General features: G+C 33.1%; 1 protein-coding gene across 1 annotated transcript in view; it reads left to right on the top strand.

The window, feature by feature from the left end:
- The first annotated feature begins 4004 nt into the window (after positions 1-4004).
- Positions 4005-23879, top strand: part of LanB2 (laminin subunit gamma-1) — a 52840-nt gene continuing 32965 nt past the window's right edge. The window contains exons 1-7 of the mRNA XM_067265136.1: positions 4005-4485; positions 7649-7950; positions 16636-16766; positions 20565-20749; positions 21846-22031; positions 23442-23559; positions 23665-23772. Coding sequence (XP_067121237.1) covers positions 4044-4485; positions 7649-7950; positions 16636-16766; positions 20565-20749; positions 21846-22031; positions 23442-23559; positions 23665-23772 — 1472 coding nt within the window. The 5' untranslated portion in view covers positions 4005-4043. The remainder of the gene's footprint in view (positions 4486-7648; positions 7951-16635; positions 16767-20564; positions 20750-21845; positions 22032-23441; positions 23560-23664; positions 23773-23879) is intronic.

The raw sequence follows: 23879 nt of genomic DNA, 5'->3' as shown, positions 1-23879 counted from the left end.
TTATTGTAAAAAAAATGCCGCCCGGGGCGGGCTGCCCCTGCCGCCCCCACTACGTTACGCCACTGGCTTGGGAAAGGAAGAGAGGAAAAACCAAGGACTGTTTCAATTGTAAGGAAAGATGGACAGTGGCATTGCCACTGTGACAATGTAGAACTTAATATTTTGGAATTACGTTCTACATCGACACTGCCGCCGGAAACTTGTAAATGGGATCAAGATCCAAGATTTCGGCCTACCGCTTTCGGGACCCGGAATCGAATTCCGGCGGTGCCAAGCATTGTGGGCCCCATCGTGGCAGGCATCAGTTATTTTCAAATTAGAAATTACAAATTGCGCATCGTGGCAGGCCGGATGTAGGCTTGCACGGGCCCTTCCACGGCGTATCGCATCCGATCCAGAACCGATTATTTTAAAATTTCGAGTGATCGCTTTTGCATGGGTCGTTCAATGGTGGCCTGAATTGTAATAAATTTAAATTTTTTTTTTTAATTTATTACAATTTACACTATTATATTTGTTATGTTATGTTCTGTGGTTTTTATCCACTAGTTCACTTGGCGGATCCTTGTACTCCGATCAGAACGCTAATAACACACTCAGTAAAACAATGTCCACGCATGGATTTAATGCGTTGTGTTTATCTTAATGGTCTATTTCATGCGGGATATAAGAGAAAATGATGATCACGGACCTATCAAAGGATGGAAAGTACGCGAAAAAAATATGTTCGAGTAAAAGTACCGGCAATTTTACTTCTTTCTGCTGTAGGCGCTAAAAAGAGCCTTTTTTAGCAAGCCCCATTATAGGTTTGTCCAGGCCCATAATCAGTCGGCCGGATGGTAGAGGAGGAGAACTGATGTATCCAGTCGAACTACCCTCTGAAGAATTCTTTTCGACCCCCCCGGATCTTCCAGAACTTAATCGCTCGGCCACCGGTGGCACGACCAAAAGGGCAATTTTCAGTGGCCCCAAACCGATCTTTTATGAGAAAACATTCCCCAAAGACATGTATGAAGTCAGTAGTGTACGTAGTATCCCCTAATTCAAATTTTCCTGGGCTCCATGAAGATATAACGCGAATTGATGCTATTAAATTTTGCTGGTTAAACGTCGAGGAGGTAGGGAGATAATGGAGGTCGTGTGTATCTCCAGTAGGGTCAGACTTAATGACGATCTTACTCGTTATTACCATTTACAATTTTTTTTTATTTATAAAACTCAACTCTACTTTCAAAATTAAGCTTTTTTGTTATTTTACAATAGTTAAAAATATAAAAAGGTTTTCAAATAAAATATGATAACAGATGGCGCCACCAAAATTTTAAATGTCGCCGGGAAAGTTTAGCAACTAGTGGCCGATTTATTTATTAATTTATCCATTGCCAAAACTGACATACCTAATTCCTTGTATTCTTAACCCAAAGTGTATTAATAATATATTATTTAATGTTTTCGACGACGTTGCAAAGAGTTGAAAATAATGGTAAACATGGTTTCCTAGAAAGTACATACTGTAGTTTTACACCAATATCTTCGGTTTTACGACGGCCATGTTTAGAAAATGACGTCAAACTGACATCAAATTGTGTATTATGACATCAACAAAACTATATCCTATACAGATTGACTCAACAAGAAACCATTTTACAGCATTGAACAAATTGTTATATTTTAATAGAATATCATAATATAAATTGCACATACAGTATATGTAAAAAAAAAAACAACATAATGGGCTTCCACACGTGCATCCATAGTTGGATTACGTTCCCGAAAACGTACACAAGAGATGGTCGACAATATCCATACAAATTACGTAAGATAGTGTACAATTATAATTAGAAACTAATACAGATGTGAAAAAGTTGGCAACAGTGTTGCTGGACTTCCCGTCATTTTGTTTTTATCCCCAATAATTGATACTATTACATTTGTCTTTAGATTGGTTCGGGAAATACTAAGAAAGTGGTGGCCATATCTCCCGAACCAATGGTCCAATTATCCTGAAAATTTCTATAAACATTTCCCCCTAATACGCAAACCTCCCTGCAAGATTTCAGAAATTTTCAACAAAAGGCACAGGAGTTATTAAGCTTCGAATTGGGTGAAAAAATCGTACCCTCCACACACTAAGTCCATACATAAAGAAAATTCCCAACTTTGTTTTTTTGCATTTATCAACATTTCAAGGTTTCCGAGTCCAAAAATGTAACAATCTTGGGGGCATTTTATGACCCATCGCCATACTTTCCCTCTGTTATATAACAGCTGGGAAAGTAAAAAGGGAATAAAGTGGGATCGACTGAGTGGTATGATGTAGTTAAGTCATATAATTATTTAAAAAAAAGAAAAAAAAAGAAATCTAGACAGTGAAAATGTTCCAAAGTACAAAACTTCCAAAGTATAATAGATTCTCCTATTGTTTAAGACAAAGTGAATGACACTATTTCGGGGTATTAATTTAAATATATGCATTCTTTTAAATGTGTTTATTGCATAAACATTCTAATAAGTAAATATCTGCATATAATCTCTGATTCTAGAAATGCCGTAAACTCCCATTTTTACGACTTAATTGTTTCGTGGAAAAATCTGTCGTAACTCGAACGCCATTATTAGGTTCAGTGTCGTAAATTGAAGCTACGTTCCCGAACATCGCACTGCAAAATCCTCGATACTTATTCTTAATTTATCATCATATATTAAAGGATATTATCCTAAATCTTAATCCTTAATATTATATAATAATATCTTAAACTACTTTATTATTTATCGTAATTATTTTCATTACGAAGTTCGTAAACTCGGCCTTGTTTTTATACTGTATTTACACAAGGCACATTTAACACATGTTTAAAGATAATTAAACTTTGCAGACATAATAAAACAACAAAATCTGCGAAAATTATGTAAATAGATCATAAAAATTCTTCCGCCAATGCTGATGTAACCTTTAACCCGCATCTTAAGTCGTTAGACGCCATTTTAATTGAAAATTATGCGACCGGAACTTAAAAAAAAATTATTTAAAATAGCTAATTAACTATCTCGACTTCATTAATTATGAATTTTTGCATTTATAATTAATCAATCGAGTTGGTTAATTAATTAGTTGTAAGTAAATTTGTTTTTAGTGTTGTAATTACTCTTTATAACTAAGTATCGCCGTATGGCAATTTACTTGTTATAATAGGTCATTATCGCTTTAACAATAGGATTAAAATGTATACAAGAAGTTGTAAAATACATACAAATAATATATACGAAACTGTAAACAATTTAACAATGTTTAACACTTACAAATATATGTACATTTTGATACAAAACTGTACATAATTTACATTCTTTGCGTACAAAAGAATGCGAAGAGCAGCATACAATAGAATAAGTTTATACGAAATATTATACAAATATTCTGTACAGTTTGAAAAAAATATATATATATTCAAAAACAGTAAATGTACAGTGCGCTTAAATATGTACGAAAAATAACATTTTTTAAAAGGAAACAGCGTACAAACTCCCGATTATGAAACACTAGAAGTATGCGTTACTTGCAACTTTTATCAGCGATTACTCGCCTGTTTTTTTTTCCTTTGGATAAAATACTTTAAATATCTTAAATGTAATAACTTAATTAACGTTTAAGTGTTATCTAGACGCTTAAAGTTATTTTTAAAAAATAAATAAATTTAATTTCTGACGTTTATAAGTACCATCCTTACGCACGTCCTTCGTTAAATTGAATGTAAACTAAACTAGGAAGTCAATTGTACGGCGTTTGTTTCAATCTACGAACCAACACCAACTCGTACTTATTCATTTAACAATTAATAAGTATGCGGTGGTGTTAGAGAAGCGCTTTTTTTTCCCCTTCGCTACACGCTTTAACTTAGTCTCTACCACTAAATTTGGTCGGACCGCTAGTAGTAGATGACAGAGGTCACGAAGCACCCGGCAAAGGGTCATCCTTCGTCCAATCAGTAAGCGCCTTGCGTTTCCGTTCGGTTCCAAACTGCTCGTACACTAGTAGGGTCGATGCAATGGCGAAAGTAGCGAGCGTGTTGTTGCCTTCGAATCTGTGTTGTGTGTTTTTATTGATTGTTACGGTATTCGTTCGTCACTTTAGCTGCCAGTACGAAGTGTCGGTCACCGATATAGGACATAACGTACAGACTAGATGCGTGGACGATCAGAGAAGACCACAAAGATGTATACCCGAGTTCGTCAATGCAGCCTTTAACATCAGAGTAGACGCAACGAATACGTGCGGCACTCGTGGCCCTATCGAATATTGCTTACAGACCGGTGCCACGGGTGCTACAAAATCTTGCGAGTTATGCGACAGTGGTAATCCAGCATTAGCACACCCAGCTGATTATCTGACAGATTTTAACAACAATGATAATCAAACTTGGTGGCAGAGTGAAACTATGTACGAAGGGATACAATATCCTAACAGGGTTAACTTAACTTTAAATCTAGGTAAGTTATAATGGCAATTTATTGTATGTCCTTCTTCCCCCCTCTTCTGTTAATGTCAGTGGGCCACACACGTCGTTCTTCGGGTCGTTTAAAAGCCAACTCGAAACCGAAATCTTATCAGTAGTTTCTCATTCTACAACCTTTGGTATGAATGGAATTCATTAACAAATAGTAGCGATAACGTGTTGATATTCCAAGACTTTATCCTACAAAGGAAAGCGTAGGATAAGGTTTAAATGACGATAGGATCTATCAATAGATTAATTTTTTTTTTTAATTTATTTTAATTAAAGAGTAAGAGCGTTCTAACAGGGGAATATTAGTTTATTCCTGTGTTATCAGACAATGAAAGCTCGTAGTAGTGTTTCGGTAAAGGATGATCGGCAAGACACGACTGAAATAGGATCCTGCAGAATTTTTGAGAAAATGGGTGAGGTCATTGCCCCAGTTAAAGGAAAAGGATTTTTCTGTTCCTGCTTTAGAAAAAAATTACGATTGCTCGCTTGTAAATAAAGCGATATTTCCTCCCAAAATAAAGAAAACTAATGCTACTTTTTGTTGTTTCGTGTCTACAAACGGGATCGTGAGTAAAAACAAGTGATTCTTTTAGCTGTTTATCACCTGTAATCACTTATTTTATATTTAAAATAAGGTAGAAAAGAGGATATTTTTTGATATTATGCAAAAAAGAGGAGGGGGGGTTTATACTCAAAATTAATTTTAAAAATACGCCTACGATATATTTAACAATTAGGCGCTAAAAGTCTAAATGTAAACTAAGAAAAAGTGACAAATTTATCTTCGGTATCCGGGAAAGAATAGCGTGTGTTAAAAATAGGGGAAATTTTATTTATTTATTTCGTTAATACACATAAGTAGGAGCTGTTTAAACGCAAAAATATACAAAAATAAGACGTATATTTTAATATCAATCCGAAGAAAACCGATACTTGGTTGCAGAAATATAGAAAAACGTGACGTAATCAGTACAGGCCACGCTTTTAATTAAATAAAATCACACCATTTCTTTGTTTTTTTTTTGACAAGAATAGGAAGTAAATTGTGTTTTTGTCAAATGTACACAAATACAATCTCGTAGCAAAACGTTTAAAGTAATAGAAATGACCCGACGCGCACTCCATTACTTTAAAAGAAAGAAAAGATAAGCAGTGTAATTGTATTCAAATCACCGTTTATCGGACAATAAATCTTAAAAACTGTATTCATTATACATATTTAATGGATAATCAATGGGAGAGATAACTGTAACGAACCACCCGCTAAGCCGTAGATTAGTTTATAACTGGAGAATAGGAGAAGAGAGGGGGGAAAAAAGAAGCGTAACGCGTGTGTCAGAGGTCACACCAGTACATTTTATACACGAAAATAAGTCGGTAGGGCTGCGAAACGTTACTTTACGACGATTTTTCTTAACATTCCACCATTACAAATCGTAGTAAGTCCGGATGAGGAAGTGGTGTTACGCCCTCGAAGGAGTGTCCATATAATCACCATGTGCTATAAATTGGAGCTCGTTACGCCGTTTATAAATGGAAAATTCTATCATTAATTCCATTTAGATAAAGCCTAATTTAGATATCGATAAAAGAATATATCCGGAAGATTGCTTAATCTTCTTTTTTTTTTTTTCCATGAAATTTTTTAATATTACATCCAGCATCTGGTGAATGATAGTGTGAGAAACCTGTTGAAGGATTAAATTTCCACCCACATGTCAGTGAAAAATTATCATGTCTTGTTACATGCCAAGTATTTTTCATATTTATTACAAGTTGTCATTGATGATTTTAACCATTTATATTTTAAAACTGTATAAAATAAATTATACAACGCTTTAAAATGTCGTGTGCCTATTTTACAAGATTTTCGAGAAGATAAATAACCAGAAGCGGCAGCCAGACTTTTATTATTTTTTTTCTTATCGATTTTAAGCTTGTTTCGGTCGTTTGAAGCTTCTTTTTTCCTTTATTTTTTAAAGCTAAAATTTTGGATTTTATGTTTTATTGTGGCTTTAGATTATGGGTTTTAATCTACCGACGCCAAGAGGCGACGGTGATTAATAAGATACGAGAAATATTAATTACTTTTTACTGTTTTATTAACGTTAAATTGATAAATTAGGATATAAAAATTACTTCGGATATGGAAAATTTAATTGTTTTAATGTTTTGAGTATTCGCTTTGTAAGTTTTTGGTGAAGTTAAGGGGGTATTCGCTCCGCCACCATCCATTAATTACCGCTTTTGACCCCTCTACTGTGTACAATGATGTGCTTTTGGTGAATCTCCTCCCTTTTAATTACATTTTCAATAGTTTACGGACCTGATATTGAAGAAATGACTTTAAAAAGTTCTGCAAATATTTTTTAACTGATAATTTATTCATACAACTAGTAATTAGGCTTACATGAACAAATTTGTATGCCACTAACACCACTAAAAAAAGTCCACGTAAACATTACTCGACCACTTCCCTCCTGTCGTGTACATTTATGTACTTTTCGTAAACCTTCTCCCTCGCTCGAAGCGTACATATTGGATATACAGTGCAGTATACGATGGACGGTCCCTTATTAAGTTTATTGGGACTTAACGAGTAAATAATTTAACGGAGAGCATAAGTAGAGAAACAAAGAACAAAGAATACGAATTTTTAAGATTATTTTAGCTATTTTTAACTAATTACATCATAATTCAGCCTAAATATAGTTAAATATAAGCAAAATTTTGATGTAAATTAGTTTAAAATAGCATAAAATCATACAAATGCATTTTTCGTACATTTCTAGCATTAATTTTACCCAGCAAACAAACGTTTTCGGCTAGATTTACAGGACTGCTTTGGATTAGAAGCTGTTCCAAAGAAAAATAATGTTAGGGACTATTTGAATTGTTCCACTTTAGAACTCGACATGACTCCTTCATCTTTTGAATGGCTTCCAACCTTAAGTGGGACTGTAAATCTGGCCAAAGACGTTTGTTCGGTGTAAAATTATTGCCAGAAACATACGACAGCATGTTTGTGCGACTTTATCCGAGAAATTCCTGTGTTCAGAAGATAATTGTATTAAAAATTGCACGACTTAAATATAATTAAATTATTCTACGTCGGAGATGGTAAAATTCTGTCTTATTTGCTTCAGGAAAATCATTCGACATCACGTACGTTCGATTAAAATTTCATTCGAGCAGACCCGAAAGCTTTGCTATCTATAAAAGAACTACGGAAGACGGCGAATGGATACCCTATCAATACTACAGTGCTACTTGTAAATCGACGTACGGCATATCCGAAGGTTCCTATGTCGTCAGAGAGAACGAAACTAAGGCATTGTGTACGTCGGAATTCAGCGACATTTCTCCGCTCAGCGCGGGAAACGTGGCTTTTAGCACGTTGGAAGGACGACCGAGTGCTTACATGTTCGAACAAAGTCCCGTCTTGCAAGTAAGTACTTAAATTCTACGAATAACGATACTGTCGGTATATAAATATATAAGTATTTGGAAGGATGTAATTAAAAAACATTAGTTTTATTATTATTATTATTATGACATATTTGCATAATTCATTATGTGATAAATGGAGGAAACTAAATAAATATCAGTTCTGTAAACAGGATGAGATTACTGTATAATTTATCATTCTGTGATAGATTTTTAAGTAAATAATCCCTTTTTAGGAATGAAAATTGAACTATAAAACTTAAAAAGTATCAAATTTAATAAAAAGAATTTAAATACTGTTCCAATACGTAGCCATTAAGCTACTAAACAGGCTAAAAATACATAAACTTTGCCTATATTAGCACATTTGAGATAACCAAAAATAAACATTGCAAGTCATTAAAATGTAAATGATAAAGTTCATATTCGAATTTTTATATAAGTGAAAATTTTGTTTTATAATTTAATAAATTTTATGACATTTTTTTAGAAATTGTAATTCCTAAATCTTAATACATAAATTTTAAACTACGTTGTTCAAACAATAAAATAAACACGAGCGGTATCGTCGGATACTCTTTATTGAAGTATTTCTGCTAGTAATTATGTTCTGAGATCTTTTGAACCTCTCTAAATTATCTTCGGAGAAATAGTTATCGAATTAGTTATCGAATAGTTATCGAATTGTATTTACGTCATTAAAATTTTCGGTTCGTATTGATTAAAAGTTTAAATTTGACGGAATGCCGCATAATAAAACTATATAATAATTTAATAGAAATTTTCCTGCTCGATATGCAGTGGCATAGCGAGGGGGGTGCAAGGGGGTGTATCATGCACCGGGCGCCACTTGCAGAGGGGCGCCCAAATGCTCTCCAAGACAAACTATATGTGTTTCTGGAGTGGGGAGGGGAGCGCCAATAAAGTGTCGTGCACCGGGTGCCAGTTATGTTCGCTACACCACTGTTGATACGAAAGCCATATTTTAACAAACCATTCGTTTTATTATAGTAAGACGCTTCGTCGAATGCTTCGACTCGAAATTTGAACGGTTAAAGTCGAACAACGGAATATTCGTTTAATTTTGACCGTAACATTTGGATAAAATATAATAAGCTGATAAATTTCTAAACTTTTTTAAAGAAGGAATTGGATTCCGTAACTATACGTAACGCATATACGTATATCACGTAACTATACACGATATATAATTTAATTAAATTTAAACTGAAATTAAATTGTTTATGGTGTTAAATTTTTATAGAAGTTAAATAAACGAAATAAAGTTACTTTTAATTGCTTGAGTAAGTACTCGAGCACATAACACTGATTTTCAAATATAGGGTCGTGACCATAAAGTGAGGTTACCAACTCTTCTTACGTGGTCGCTCATTTACACATTTTCTGAAACATTAAGCCTGGACGCCACATTGCCTGAAAGCAGAAACTCGGAAACAACCGAAACGGAGTTTTCTTTTTCGGTTACGTTTAGGTTTTAACTCGATCAAAATGAACGTTATGCAGAAATGCGCCACCCGTCGGTCAGTTCTGTAATCCCTCTGCATTTTCTGTTTCTGCTCGGCTTTGTTTAAAACATTTTATAACTAAACCATTCCACTTCAGGATCTCAGTGCAGTGTATCAAACTTTCCCACCATTCATTCCAAATTCATTGTTGTACAGTGTTTTAGTGATGTATCCTTAAATTCTTTACATTTTTTTATTGTATAGACATTTATATTTTCTAACTTCTTTATTAAATAGTTCTAAATTGATTCTCATTTTCTTGGCTATACTTTTTACCATTACGATAATCAAATTACAAGTAACTATTGTATGCGACTAAGCATCGCCAATCTGTGCATTTTTATTGGTTGCGGTACAACAGAAAAGTGGAATCGTTTTTAACTCTGTTTTTGGTCTTGTTTCTGTCTGAACAATAAATAAAGGTCGTAGACAAACCAAACCGAGGTAGCTCAACGCCCGTGGAATAATCTTATTTAAACTTTTTATCGGCGGCAGCTCTGTTACGAGTCTTGTAATTTAGAGGCAGAATATTTTGGAAAAATTAATTGAGATTAAGAGTGAAATCTTGTTAGACTAAAAACACATAAATCCATAAATCACATTGGGGTCATTCTAAGGAAAATAAAATAAATTAGTTAATTATATTTCATAAAACTTTGGGTTTATTTCAATGGTGATATACTGTAGTTCGATAGCATAAACTTGTTTTTGGCGTAACTTTAACAGACAAGTTTTAATGCAACATCAAATGTAAAGAGTAAAGCATAGGCTACTATGTGTAACACACATTACCATGCAAATTTTGATTTTTATAAACTATATAATGATGACTGTTTCTATTGTACATTCAAGTAGTTAAAATGTTAAGTGTGGATAGTACAGACTAGAGTAATATAATATTTTTAATTGACAGTTTCCATATGTACTGTACAGTACAATGAAGACTTGGTTTTCAAGCAGCACCGTAACTAGCCTTTTATGCGCCCGGTATGAGCTTCTGTAACTACGCCCGAAAACTATGACCCAAGTCGTTTCTGCGTCCCCCAGTGTGTGCGCCCTAGTTACAGCACCGTTTTCAAGCACACAATTTTTGTTGAAGGGTTATCATAAACAAATGAGCATCGTTTAACATTGCTAAAACGTTAATGAAAGACTTTGTATCGTTAAAAAGCCATAAAGTAGCATCATTTATATTGCATAACAAATTACTGTTTTCATATTCCTTTGTAGTGTTTAGACAAATGTGAAACATTCCCTAGAACTTACTTTGACGTAGTTTTAATTTTTCTTGGTGACACCCAATTTCCTTAAAAAAATAAAAATGTAACAAGGGATATAAAAAAATTACTAACCAATGTATTTAGGGGAGCATACCTAAGACATAATAATAGGAAAAAGATTCTCCTGTGTATTTTGTTATGTTAACAAATGCAATCATTTCTTAGGATGTCTAGTGTCAAACAAACAATTGGCATGCATGAAATAATGAAAAAAGTGTACCGTAAAAAAAATTGAGGCGGTAAATAATTATTTTAGTGAATGCCATGGTTAAAAGAATACTTCAAAATGTTTAAGATAATAATACATGTCAGTTTCTTATGTACAAAAACATCCAATGACAGCATTTGATGCCTTTATGATAGAATGATTTATTAACACTGTACAATACATAGTCACATAAATCAAAGTAATACTGTACAATAATAATTAATTAGCAAAATTCAACAAATAAATAGCGAGGTTGAGGCCGAAACGTGTATGTCGGACGTTTGGTGCCGCTTTTCCGTAAGCCTAGAAGTTTGACAATGGCATTTGGAACGTCGAGAACGATTCCACCGACTTTTCAAACGCAATTGTGAAACTTCTAGGCTTACGGGAAAGCGACGCCGAACGTCCGACGTACACGTTTTCGCGTTTAAAACTTCGGCCTCAACCTCGCTATTAATAATATAAAAAGGTTTTTAATAAAATCTCATAACAAATGATACCACAGTTTTAACTTTCTTTCAAAAGTTAAGCAACTTGTTGCTGGATTTTTTAAAAATACGATGCCAAGTTTTAGAGTCCTTTAATTAATTAAAAACAGAAGTTGTTCAATTATTAATTTACCATATTTTATTACTTTATTAATACAATTAATCATACAAAAAATATATTTTATAATCCATATTAAGGCAACGTAAAGTGTTCACTGTTAGATTGCATTGAAGTTTGAACTAGAAAACTGTTTTTGAATATTAATAATTTAAAATTTAAATTTTTAAATTTAATATTTAAAAATTATTAATACATTCCTAATTAAAATCTAAACTAATAAGAAAGAAATATTCTTCTTCCTTATGTTATAAATTTTTAAATATTTAAAATGACATTTCTATGATAAAGAAAATTTTATAAAAGAACAGTTATTAAATTATAATGAATGTCAATAAAAAAGTATTTTTATTATAATTAAGTTAATGTAGATTTAAAAAACTCTTGGACAAACTGTCATTAAGTAAACGAGGCTAATAATAGAATTTATTTTGTTGTTAATGCTGTTTTTTTGCCTTTTGTATCAAGCAGGAACACAGTTTAAATGATAAGCCAGTCGAGTTGACCTCTATTTTTGTAATTCTATGTAATAAATTATATATTTATGACTACTACAAGAAAATCGACTTTGTTTTTGTAAATAAATTATTAAGGTTCTGAAGATAGGACTTAATAACATGTATTAAAAGAATTTTGGATTTTTTAAGTAGTATAAACAGTGGCATAGCGAACATAACTGGCGCTCGACACTTTATTGGCACCCCCTCCCCCTCCAGAAACACATATAATTTGTCTTAGAGACCCTTTGGGCGCCCCTCTGCAAGTGGCGCCCGGTGCACGATACACCCCTTGCACCCCCCTTGCTAAGCCACCGAGTATAAAGTTGTGTAGTTGTATGTAAGTCGTTTTTAATTAGTATAATATTCAAATAACTGCATTTGAACATTAAGGAGCATACATAGGGTTACAATTAGGATTTAATTCCCTCGGTTGTCCCCATTTAATTCTCAATTAAATAAAAACACTCAGATATTTTTCATAGGAGTTATCCTTACACGGAACATAAAACAGGATTAAAACAGTTTTATAATACATTTTTTTATGAATATAATTCTTCTTTATAGTCTGTTTAAGTATAAAATATGTTCAAAGAACGATTAAAAGAGTTTTCGGATACAATTCCAAACAGTAATGTATTCTATTTAATTTTTAATTAAATAAAAGTGGCCACGGGTATTTTTCTGATGCGTCTTAGCCCCTTTACACAGAATATAAAACAGGATCAAAAAGATTTTATGCCACATTTTTTATGGATATAATTCCTTTCTGTAGTCTGAGTATAAAACATCAGGAAAGAGAAGCTTTGGTCACTCAAACAGTTACGTGATATACCTTTTATCATCAGAATACGAAATCTAATTTATATAAATCAAGATTAGTATAAAATTAATCATTATAATTAAACTTAAATAAATGAATAAGATTGTTTAAAATTTAAAATAATTTCTTATATAATTGAATTAATTTCTTCCCACAGAGATCCTGTGGTTTTAGTTGGACGTGGGCGTAAAACATATGTTGCATATTCAAACTCCGACGGCGTCGATGCAACGTATGAATGAAATTAAATGCGAATGATAATTATTTATGAATGAACTTTAAGATAGTAAGATAGCTACTTAATTTCTATTGAAAGAGCAGATATTTAATTTAATTTTTATTTCACAAAATTCCGAATTTATTCTTTCTCTTGCGAATCTGAGAGGACTTTAGACTTTCGAGTTTCAAAACGGATTTAATTATTAAATCATTACGTACGATAACGAACGGAAAGAGTTAGAAATAAAAATGTTATTTCTTTATATTTATGCAAACCGATATTTGGTTTGCATAAATACATTTTGTCAGATTAACAGAAAAAGTTCTGTTTATTTTTCTTTTATAAATGTCTTATAGCAAATAATTATAAGATCTTTTCCAATAAATGATAAGTTCGTTCCAAATATGGTACTTACAGGACGTTTGGCCGATTATTGGGGTTATAAACCGGTGGTTCCCAAAGTGAGCACTGCTGCCCCTTCGGGAGCAGTGAGTAAATCTGGGGGTGAAAGAAGCAAGGGGTGACAAGGGGCACTGAAGGCACGGTCCTGACTGAGCAGTGACCATAGGTGAGGCTTCACTGGCACCTTTCCCTTTTCTCCATTAAAACGGGTAAGAAGAAACACTGTGTTTAATGGCTTCCAGATATGGAGAATAACGTACAATAAGAACACAATGTGTGAGGTTTGTAGAAAAGTTTTCTAAGAATAGTTTCGAGCCTTTCTCACGCAAGGAAAAATGGATTGGGAGGTGTTGGGTATAAGTTTATGGAACCAAGGGAGTGGTGGCTTGAAAAAGTTTGGGAATCACCTTAGAAGAAACTTCAATAATGATTAGACAGAATATTGCTCATTGAAGTATCTTCTAAGGTTTATTTCCCTTATGATAAATTGAAAGATTTTAAAGTACTTGAGATTTATAGCAAACAACAATAAGATTTTTAATAAAGCAGAAAGTAATCGATTTTTGATATCTTTTTAATATCTTATTATACAGTAAAAATTTTGTTGGTTCAGTCAGAAACTGTCATAACTGCAGTAGTCTATTGCATATATTATTAAAATTATTAAAAGAATTAAATGTTTAACCTAGTGTTTCCCAACGTGGGGCCCACCCCCACAGGGGGCAATTCGAATGTTAAGGGGGAAATTCGAAAATGGACTCGTCCAGAGTTTAAGTTAACCGTATAGCCGCCGTACGCCATATTTATCGTAAATATTGATTTAAGTTAGTTTTAGTTTCTTTATTCTTTGTTTCCCTTTCCTTCTAGAACTGTACTTTATAACCCTTTTCCCTTGGGGTGGGATTAACAATTCTGGGAATCACCGAGAATAAATAGATGAACGAGGCCCTGAGGCCGGTGAAAGAGGAGAAAGGACATTCTTTGCCCAGACCTCGAGGTGGACAGATGCAAGTTTTGGTGTTCCAGGTCACGTTTGGCAACGACCGGAAAGTGCAAGAGACCGACGAAAGGATCGGGTTTTATCGTGGTTACGATAAAATGGCGTGGCAATTAAGTGTATATGTTAGGGGAGCATAAGAATTTTAGAAAGGCTTAGGTGTGGCATAGCACAAAAAAGATTAGGAAACACTGGTTTAACCAAATTAATCCTTTAATATTGATTTTCTTTGATAAGAAAGTAAACAAAATGATTAAAATTAATATGTAAAAATTATTTATAATAAAATTTAATTTATTCGTAGGTATAAACTGTGCTATATTGTTTACAATGATTCATGCATAGACTATGTATTGAATTATTCATGTAACTGAAAATTAATAATAAATATTCAAAATAAATTGACTATCTAAAGTAGGAAATTTTAAAGTGCTATACATCTTTCCTTTTAAAGATATCGCTTGTGGAACTTAGACCTTTATGAAAGGTAATTAGGAATCGAATTTTAAAAGTAAAATTAAAACACCGTCGCTACCAAATCCGGATATTTATTTATTCTAAATTGTTTCATTTAAAATTTAAAAAAGAATAATTACTAATAAGAAATAATCTTTGTACTGATTTATAATAAATGACACTGTTATTTAAACAAATTATACCCTATGAAATTGGCAACAAACTTCGCAAAGATCTTTACATACTGTATTGTAAGTGTGAATTATATTTTGGATGTAGACACTCAAATTTGAATGAAATTGTTGTTTGAAAGAGCACTAATAGGTATAAAAATGTCTAGTGTATATAGTCATATATTCAGTAGATCTCAGCTTTTAGAACTTAATTACTAGAAAGCGTTTGTTAAGCAAACTATCCTGTTTCTTATAAATTGAATGTTGTAACTTAACTTGAGATTACATTTTTGAAAATAAAATTTTAGTTATATAACACTGTACAGTGATTACAAAAACTTAAAAGCATTTCATACAGTTATAATAGAAAGTAAGAGTTGTGTATAACTTATATATACTGTATATAGTATATACAAATAAGTAGTGAGGTTGAAGCCGAAGTTTTAAACGCTAAAACGTGTACGTCGGACGTTCGGCGCCGCTTTTCCGTAAGCCTAGAAGTTTGACAATGGCGTTTGGAAAGTCGGTGGAATCGTGCTCGATGTTCCAAACGCCATTGTCAAACTTCTAGGCTTATGGGAAAGCGACGCCAAATGTCCAACGTACACGTTTTCGCGTTTAAAACTTCGGCCTCAACCTCGCTAATGATTTATGATTATTTGCTTTTCGGCTCTTACTTTGTATTATGACTGTATGAAAATGCTTTTCATTTTTGGTTTATATATTTATACAGTATATACACACACCGGTGTCTAAAATTAAAGCAACAAACATAAAGCTGTGTAAAATTAACACCACAAAACATGAGTTGCTGAAACTTACATCATATGTAAATCAGCAAAGTGCCATCCTAAGACATAAGTGTCATGCGAATGAGATACAATTGCGGCATACCTGTGTGACAAAATGTAATGCACTCTTTATATGGCAAAATTGTTTCCGACAATCGTCTGCTAGGACTGCTAACAGTGAGGAAGTCTTATTGATACATCAGTAACTTATTAGGTATGCCTCAGAGACGGTATTTGGAGGATTGTTCATTTCCGTGTTTCTGCCACGTACGTTTGTGCTTGTTGCTTAATTTTGGACACGAGCATACATATTATGCCACGATTTTGTAATTTAAAGAGAACAAATTATACGACGTATAATTTGTTCTCTTTAAATTATATTTGTAAGAAGAAATCAATAAAAATGATTGCGTAATGTTACCTGTGGTAGCGAACATGGTGGCTCGTCTCTGAAACAGTGGGGACGCACGTTCTAACCTAACCTAACCTATTCTAATAATTTGGTTGTCAATAATTATGGTATTTATTAGAATAGGTTAGGTTAGGTTAGAACGTGCGTCCCCACTGTTTCATAGACGAGCCGCCATGTTCGCTACCATAGGTAACATTAACCAAATGATTTAAATATTTAAAAAATATAATTATTCTTATTAGAAAAATGTCTGATATATAAGATTTTATTTAATAATAGTTTTCAAATTATTTAGGAATGGGTTACGGCAACTGCTATTCGAATTACATTGGACAGAATGAATACTTTCGGCGATGAAATTTTTGGAGATCCAAAAGTCTTGAAATCCTATTATTATGCAATTTCAGATTTTGCAGTTGGAGGAAGGTAAGATGTCAAAAATTCAAAATTTAATTTTATAAAGTATATTTTATGATAATATATCAACATCCATATCCTACAAAAAGGCTCGCAGAGGCTCAATTTGTTCAGAATTTTCAGTGTCCCTATTTGAGGTCTTTGAATGCCAGGCATGCCTGTACAATGCAGTCAAAGACATTAGGCATAGCTAATGGAATTTGAGGAAGGCTACATCGTTGAGCTGAAGGAAACAGGATTGCTGTTTTGTTGAATTGACTATTATTTGGGCATTACGACCTGACTGAAGAGATGTTGGGGTATTGGACACATGGGGTCACACATTCACAGTTGGCAGACTCTGGACATCCTAGATAGACTACTAGGAAAGATGATTATCTTATCGTGAGACTAGTACAAACAGCTGCATGAACATTTTTGTTCACAATCTGTAGATGGATGGAAACTTCACTTCACTACAGAACCTTGTCTCCTCCTGTACCATAGGCAGGCAACTGGCAGAGGCAAATTTGCATGCATGGTGACTACATATCCTGCTTTTAGCAACTCGGCATCATCAGTTTTATTTGCAGTAGTGCCATGAGAAGCATGGACTGGTAGCATATCGTCTTTAATGACAAATACAAATCCTAGTTCTGTTTGGGAATGGATGACTACCACGTTAGTGTGTGGAGGACCACTGGTGAGCACTCGAACCTTGCTGTTACTATATTATCTCCACTAAATAAAAATGAATAACGAACCTACTGGAACTGGTATAATAAAGAGAAAACAACACCTTTCTTAAATTCCAGCAAAAGTTTAACTATATAAGAACGTTTTCAACTGATTTCATCAGTCTTCTTCAGTTACTCGAACAAAAAAAAACAAAAAGAAGAAAGAACCAAATTCAAATTTACAAAATCACGAGAATGGAAAGAATTCTCGTGATTGCGCAGACTATGCAAAAACGATGTACCGATAAACGGTAAAAATGCAAATTCTTGACAAAAAAATGCAGATTCTTGACAAACTGATCTCCTGTTGTTTAGCAAATGCTGCTAGGACTGTGCTGTCAACTAGCATAAGCAATCAGTTAAGAGGACAGTTGACAGCACAGTCCTAGCAGCATTTGCTAAACAACAGGAGATCAGTTTGTCAAGAATCTGCATTTTTTTGTCAAGAATTTGCATTTTTACCGTTTATCGGTACATCGTTTTTGCATAGTCTGCGCAATCACGAGAATTCTTTCCATTCTCGTGATTTTGTAAATTTGAATTTGGTTCTTTCTTCTTTTTGTTTTTTTTTGTTCGAGTAACTGAAGAAGACTGATGAAATCAGTTGAAAACGTTCTTATATAGTTAAACTTTTGCTGGAATTTAAGAAAGGTGTTGTTTTCTCTTTATTATCTCCACTGTTGGCTGCTGGTTTGGAGAGCTATTTCATCTGATGGTTGGTCCTTGTAGTAATTGTACAAGGGACATTAATGGCAGTTTGGAAAATCCTGCACCGTCACGTATCACCTTTTATACAGGTGACACGTGATGGTGTCAACTATATAAAAGATGACACCGTGTATAAATTATCGTGCTGAAAAGGCAAACAGCTATTTTTCAGCAAGATAATGTTTGGCTACATGTAGCTAAGGTTTCTCAGGAATGTCTGTCATATAGTTACATATGCTTGGCCCCTTTCTAGTCTCCAGATTTGTCACCCATTGATCACTTGTAAGACCAGATTGGGCATCAACTTTATCCATCTACAAGTATGAGGGATCTTGAGCAGCAGTTGCAACATTAGTGGGTAAATTTGTTTCAGGATAGTATATAGTGCCTGTATGACACCATGTTCAACCATATCTCCGTACAGTACCATCTTGAGGGTTGATGTCACTCAGTGTGGTAACTCATGGTATCACCCAATGGATCTTTTTTCATATCAGTCCATACAGGATCCTTAGTAATGTTTCTATATGTAATAATGTTACTTATAAATCCCAATTCCTGTACATTACTGAATGTAATGGCAATAACGTAAGTAGCAAAATTAAAAATATACCTTTAAATTAAAATATCATATGCACAGCCTACGTGTATTTACATTTATTTTTCTGTAATTGTATTATATTTGTAAAATATGAAATACCTTTGTATTTTTATTGTAATTTGGTAATAATGACAGCTTTGACTGGAATGGATTAAAAGGTTCAAAAAGTAAATTAGCATAGAGTTTTAGCATTGTAAGGATATTGATACATGTAAGCTTAGCTTACAAAAAAAAATGTTTTTGTTACGATTAACTACGGGGCTATTTTTTAAATAATAAATTTCTGCTGAAATACATTGTTAAAATTTTATAGAGAATCATTTTGGTATCATTCTCTCTGATGGCGTCATCTGATCTATCCACATTCCACACACCCCAAGTGATGCCGCTGTCACTATGTGCATCCAGGCAAGATACTAAAGGTTTCTTTAAATTGTACACATTTTTAATCCACAATGTAGAAGAATTCTGTAATCGTCACAATACATTTCAAATCGTACTGTTGTTTTACAGGAAATTGTCTCTTTGCTATGATGTTGTAATCATTTATTATGATTATACTGATAAAGTTTTATTCAATTCTAATGTGAAAAGTACGACGCAAAAGAAAAACACGTACACGTGTTGATCAATTAAAATAAATTTAATTTTGCGTTGGAAATAAATGGTACAAATTCTTTATAGATTCCTGCTGTTCCTTGGTGTTCGTATCGTAACCGTAATCCGCGTACTACAGTTCTGTTACAAATGCCGCCCGACAATACTACTTAACTAACGCGCGCGAAATTTAATTGGACTTAAACTAATAGAAAGGGATAGAAGAAAAAAAGGGAAGTAAGAAGGATTATAGGATAGATGGGTACCCAAATTCTAGGCTGTTGTTGGACACAGATCCTTGTCTCGACTTATAATACTCGTATGCTCTCTCTTAAATGACGGTTTCTTAGCGTTTTCTTCAAGTGATCGGATTCTCTTCTCGATCTATTCCTTTTGGCCCTATTCCACAGAGCTCGCCAATTTCTCAATCTCGAGGTTCGCAGCCACACGTCTTTCTTTGTTCGTGTCTGGCCAAAGAATATCCAGTGGAAGTTCCTTTTCCCTCCAGGCTCGTCGCATCTATTGTTTTCCCCTACCTCCTGGTGGGCTAGGGGTAAGTCCGAGTTCTCGGAAGTTCGAGACAATGAGACAAAGAAAATTGGAAAGAAGGATAGATTTATAGAAATAGAATATAAATTAAACTAAAAACTATACATAAATAAAGGCGTACAGCCACACTAATACCTCCTTGGTACATAATGTTTTAAGTCAATGAGAGTATCTAGATTAGTTGATCTTGTTACCAATGTACCCATTCACAATGACCAAAATTTAGATTAGTTATGCAGTTGAATATCAGCCAATAAACTTATAAAAATAACTGATGTAAATATATAAACATCCCAAACCCCAATGTTTTAGTAATAAGCCAAATTATTTAGAATTTAATTAAAAATAATAGCAGTAAAGTATTCCAATTTAATCTAGCAATTATTTGGCATATAACCGATGTAAGCTGTTATATTGCAGTTAAATTATTCCTCAGAAATTTGTTCCGAGCATGTATTGTTTTTATTCTTGGAAACTTCTAATATTTACTGGCATGTGTAATATACTTTAGTATATTTTAGCCAGAATTAAAATGGAGTATTTAAATATGTAACAAATCAAAATTTAGTTACATTTAATACTCTTCACTAAATTAATAAGTTTGTCCTGTATAATGATTATTTATTGTATTTTCAGATGTAAGTGTAATGGTCATGCTAGCGAATGTGTTCTAAGCCCCGATTATGGTCATAACTACGAAAGACGCATAGTATGCCGCTGCGAACATAATACGGATGGACCGGACTGCGAAAAGTGCAAACCATTCTATAACGATCAGCCTTGGGGAAGAGCAAACGAAAACGAAACTCATGAATGTAAACGTATGTAATATTTTTTATTTTTTTAGTTTTTTATCGTAGAGATGTTGATCGATTTTCATTAAAGTAAAAAAAAAAACAAACAATTTTTTTTTACTTTAATGAAAAAATCGGCTCAGAGTGGGACTCGAACCCACAACTCCTTTTTTCTCTCAGCAGTTCTAAATTAATTAATTAAATTATAATTATTAATGTTAATATGAGATGGCCCCTAATGTTTACCTCTAGAGCCAAATTGGTACGTAATTCATTTAGTAATTAGCCTTAAACTAGCCTGATAGAGTTTCGGCATTTGGTTGGTGTCTAGTCTTATAATATATCGGGTTTAGCGATGTTGTTTATTGAATAAAACATAAGTACGGAGAGGCCGTAACGTGTCTATGCATGTTTGTTAATAGTTATTTATATGCTTATCTCCATTCCATATAAGAATTTTTTACAAGAATTTTTCCATGTTTTTCTGGACATTATCTTCCTTACTGACAGATGGAAATCATTAGTCTTCAATAGCTATTTTTGTGTGTTAAAAGGCAAAGTTGTAAAATTTTTTCTTTCACAATGTTCTAAAGCAAATTGCCACATTGTTAGATTTGAATTTGGAGGAGGCTACACTATATTAGATCCACTTTATCCAATCTGTTGTTCATTGAACTTGTTATCAAGCTATTATCGAACTGGGAGATCTAGGACATAACTTCATTCTTAGATATTTTGTAGTCACTATAATATCATAATGCTGTGCATTTTTAAAGGAACGTTACCATGTAATTATTAATATTGCTTTGAGACAACATATCTATCAAAATTAATGGTAAAATCGTCTCAAATCATTGTTTGGGTCTTTAAAATCTTGGCTAAATTGCAAAATTTCGAATTTATATTGCATTGCTCCGGTGCTTGAATCTTCTACTACCCATTCGTTTTATCGGTATAATTTCTTAACAATCTGTATAAAGTGCCGATACAAGTTATTTGAACACGACTGCTACTTTTTCTTACAAATTAGAGTCGACTTTTCTGATCATTTTATATATAAATTTTCAGTATTTTCCAGTTTTTATGTTGTTATTAAACTCTCATTTATGATTTTTATCAATAGCATGTAACTGTAATGGAAGATCTGAAAAATGCTATTTTGACAAAACTTTATGGCAGCTTACCGGAAGTGGAGGTCATTGTATTGAGTGTAGAGATAATACGGATGGTCCAAATTGTGAGCGATGTAAGGAAAATTACTACGAGCAACAAAACGGACAATGTGTTCCTTGTAATTGTGATCTTACCGGTAAGGATTATTTTAAATTAGTTTTAAAATTCGTTATATTTTCATACGGTTTTTTTGTTTAATGTTACAAATATGGGTTAATGTTACCCTAGGTATACAAAATGGTGGCTCGTCTCCGACTCCAGCAATCAGAAGACAGGGAACAGTGGGGACGCACGTTCTAACCTAACCTATTCTAATAAATTACTATAATTATTAGCAACCAAAATTATTAGAATAGGTTAGGTTAGGTTAGAACTTGCGTCCCCACTGTTCCCTGTCTTCTGATTACTGGAGTCGGAGACGAGCCACCATTTTGTATACCTAGGGTAACATTAACCCAAATATGCATTACACTAATAACTAATATTTGCACTCAACCCTTCACTCTTATGGATTATTTATGATGTTATTCTCGGATGACAAAAATTAAATTAAAAGTTAAATCTGGTTTAATTTAAATTATTGGATAAATTGAATTTTTTATTATTCACATCAAAATTTATATTTAAATTAGTGTTAAAAAAACAATATACATCAACAAAACCTGTCCGCACGGTAAGCAGGAGTTGCGGATTCGAATCTCGCTTCGGGCCGATTCTTTTCTTCCAGTTTATTCTAAATTAATTAAAATATTTTAATTTTTAGTTCTAACAAGAGATGGTGCCTAACGCCTAGCTCTCGTACCAAATTTAACCCGTTCATTTACGGCTGTTGTGAGCATATTTGTTAAAAAAAACAACCAATTTAAATTTTTAATGCAAGTTCTATCTGAACTTACATTAATTCAAAACTTTTACGTCTCATTTTTTGAAAATTAAATGTAGATTGCACGTGTTTTGGATATTCCCCGAAATGTGCATGTTCTACAACTCCTGGAATGTAGATAAAATTATCACATTTTTTGGTTTTAGTGATATTTGAATATAGATAGCAGAATACCTGCGCTTTTACAATGTCTAAAGGTAGAATTTACATACCATACTTATTCTATTATATAGCCAATGCTGATTGTAAGCTAACCCCGGGAAATCAACAACAAAAACAAATACAAAATGAAAATTTATTAATCAAGTGTAATGAATAAATCTTACTCTATTTACTCGTTCAGTTGCTGTCATTGGATAACTCGGATTCATCATCACTCGATTCTTTGTTGCTGTCTTCGTACAGAGCGTCCAAACTCAATTGAGGTCGACGTCGAACTCTCTAAATGTACCAGAGATAACTTCTCTAGAAATACTTTTCCACGCATGCATACAAACTGTACGGAATATTAACTAATACTAGAAACTTACAGAAAACTATTTTAATTTTTAAAATGGATTATTGAAGTTTTGAAAATTCCAATCCCAATAGACTTGAAGCGTTGAGTGTATTAATAATTTTTATATAAATATAAAACTTAAAAAAAAATGATTACACAAATAGGTTCACGCAATTTACAATGTAACAATCAGGGACAGTGTTTATGTAAACCGGGTGTAACGGGTAAACAATGCGATCACTGTGCGGCAAATTACTACGATTTTACTTCACAAGGTTGTAGGTAATATTCAGTTACATAGTTTCATACTTGTAATTTATTTTATTTTGTGTAATTTCTATAGGAATAGAATATAATTTGATAAATTTAATTCATTACTTTTCTTAGACCGTGCGGTTGCAATATAGCAGGTAGTATTGGAAATAATCCAACCTGTGATCCCGTTACCGGTGTTTGTCAATGTAAAGACAACGTCGAAGGTCAAAGATGCGAAAGGTAATTCTTTTTTAAAAATTTAATCATACAAAGGAATATAATGGAGTTTTATATAAAGTATTAAATATTAAAATATAAGAAAAACTTAAAAATAAAGTGTAGTCTCT

The sequence above is a fragment of the Centruroides vittatus genome, unplaced genomic scaffold (genome assembly GCF_030686945.1).
Source record: "Centruroides vittatus isolate TY-2023 unplaced genomic scaffold, ASM3068694v2 contig_2104, whole genome shotgun sequence".
NCBI classification, from domain to species: Eukaryota; Metazoa; Arthropoda; class Arachnida; order Scorpiones; family Buthidae; genus Centruroides; species Centruroides vittatus.
Note: the sequence above shows the minus strand (reverse complement) of the source record. Positions and strands in the feature narration are given on the sequence as shown.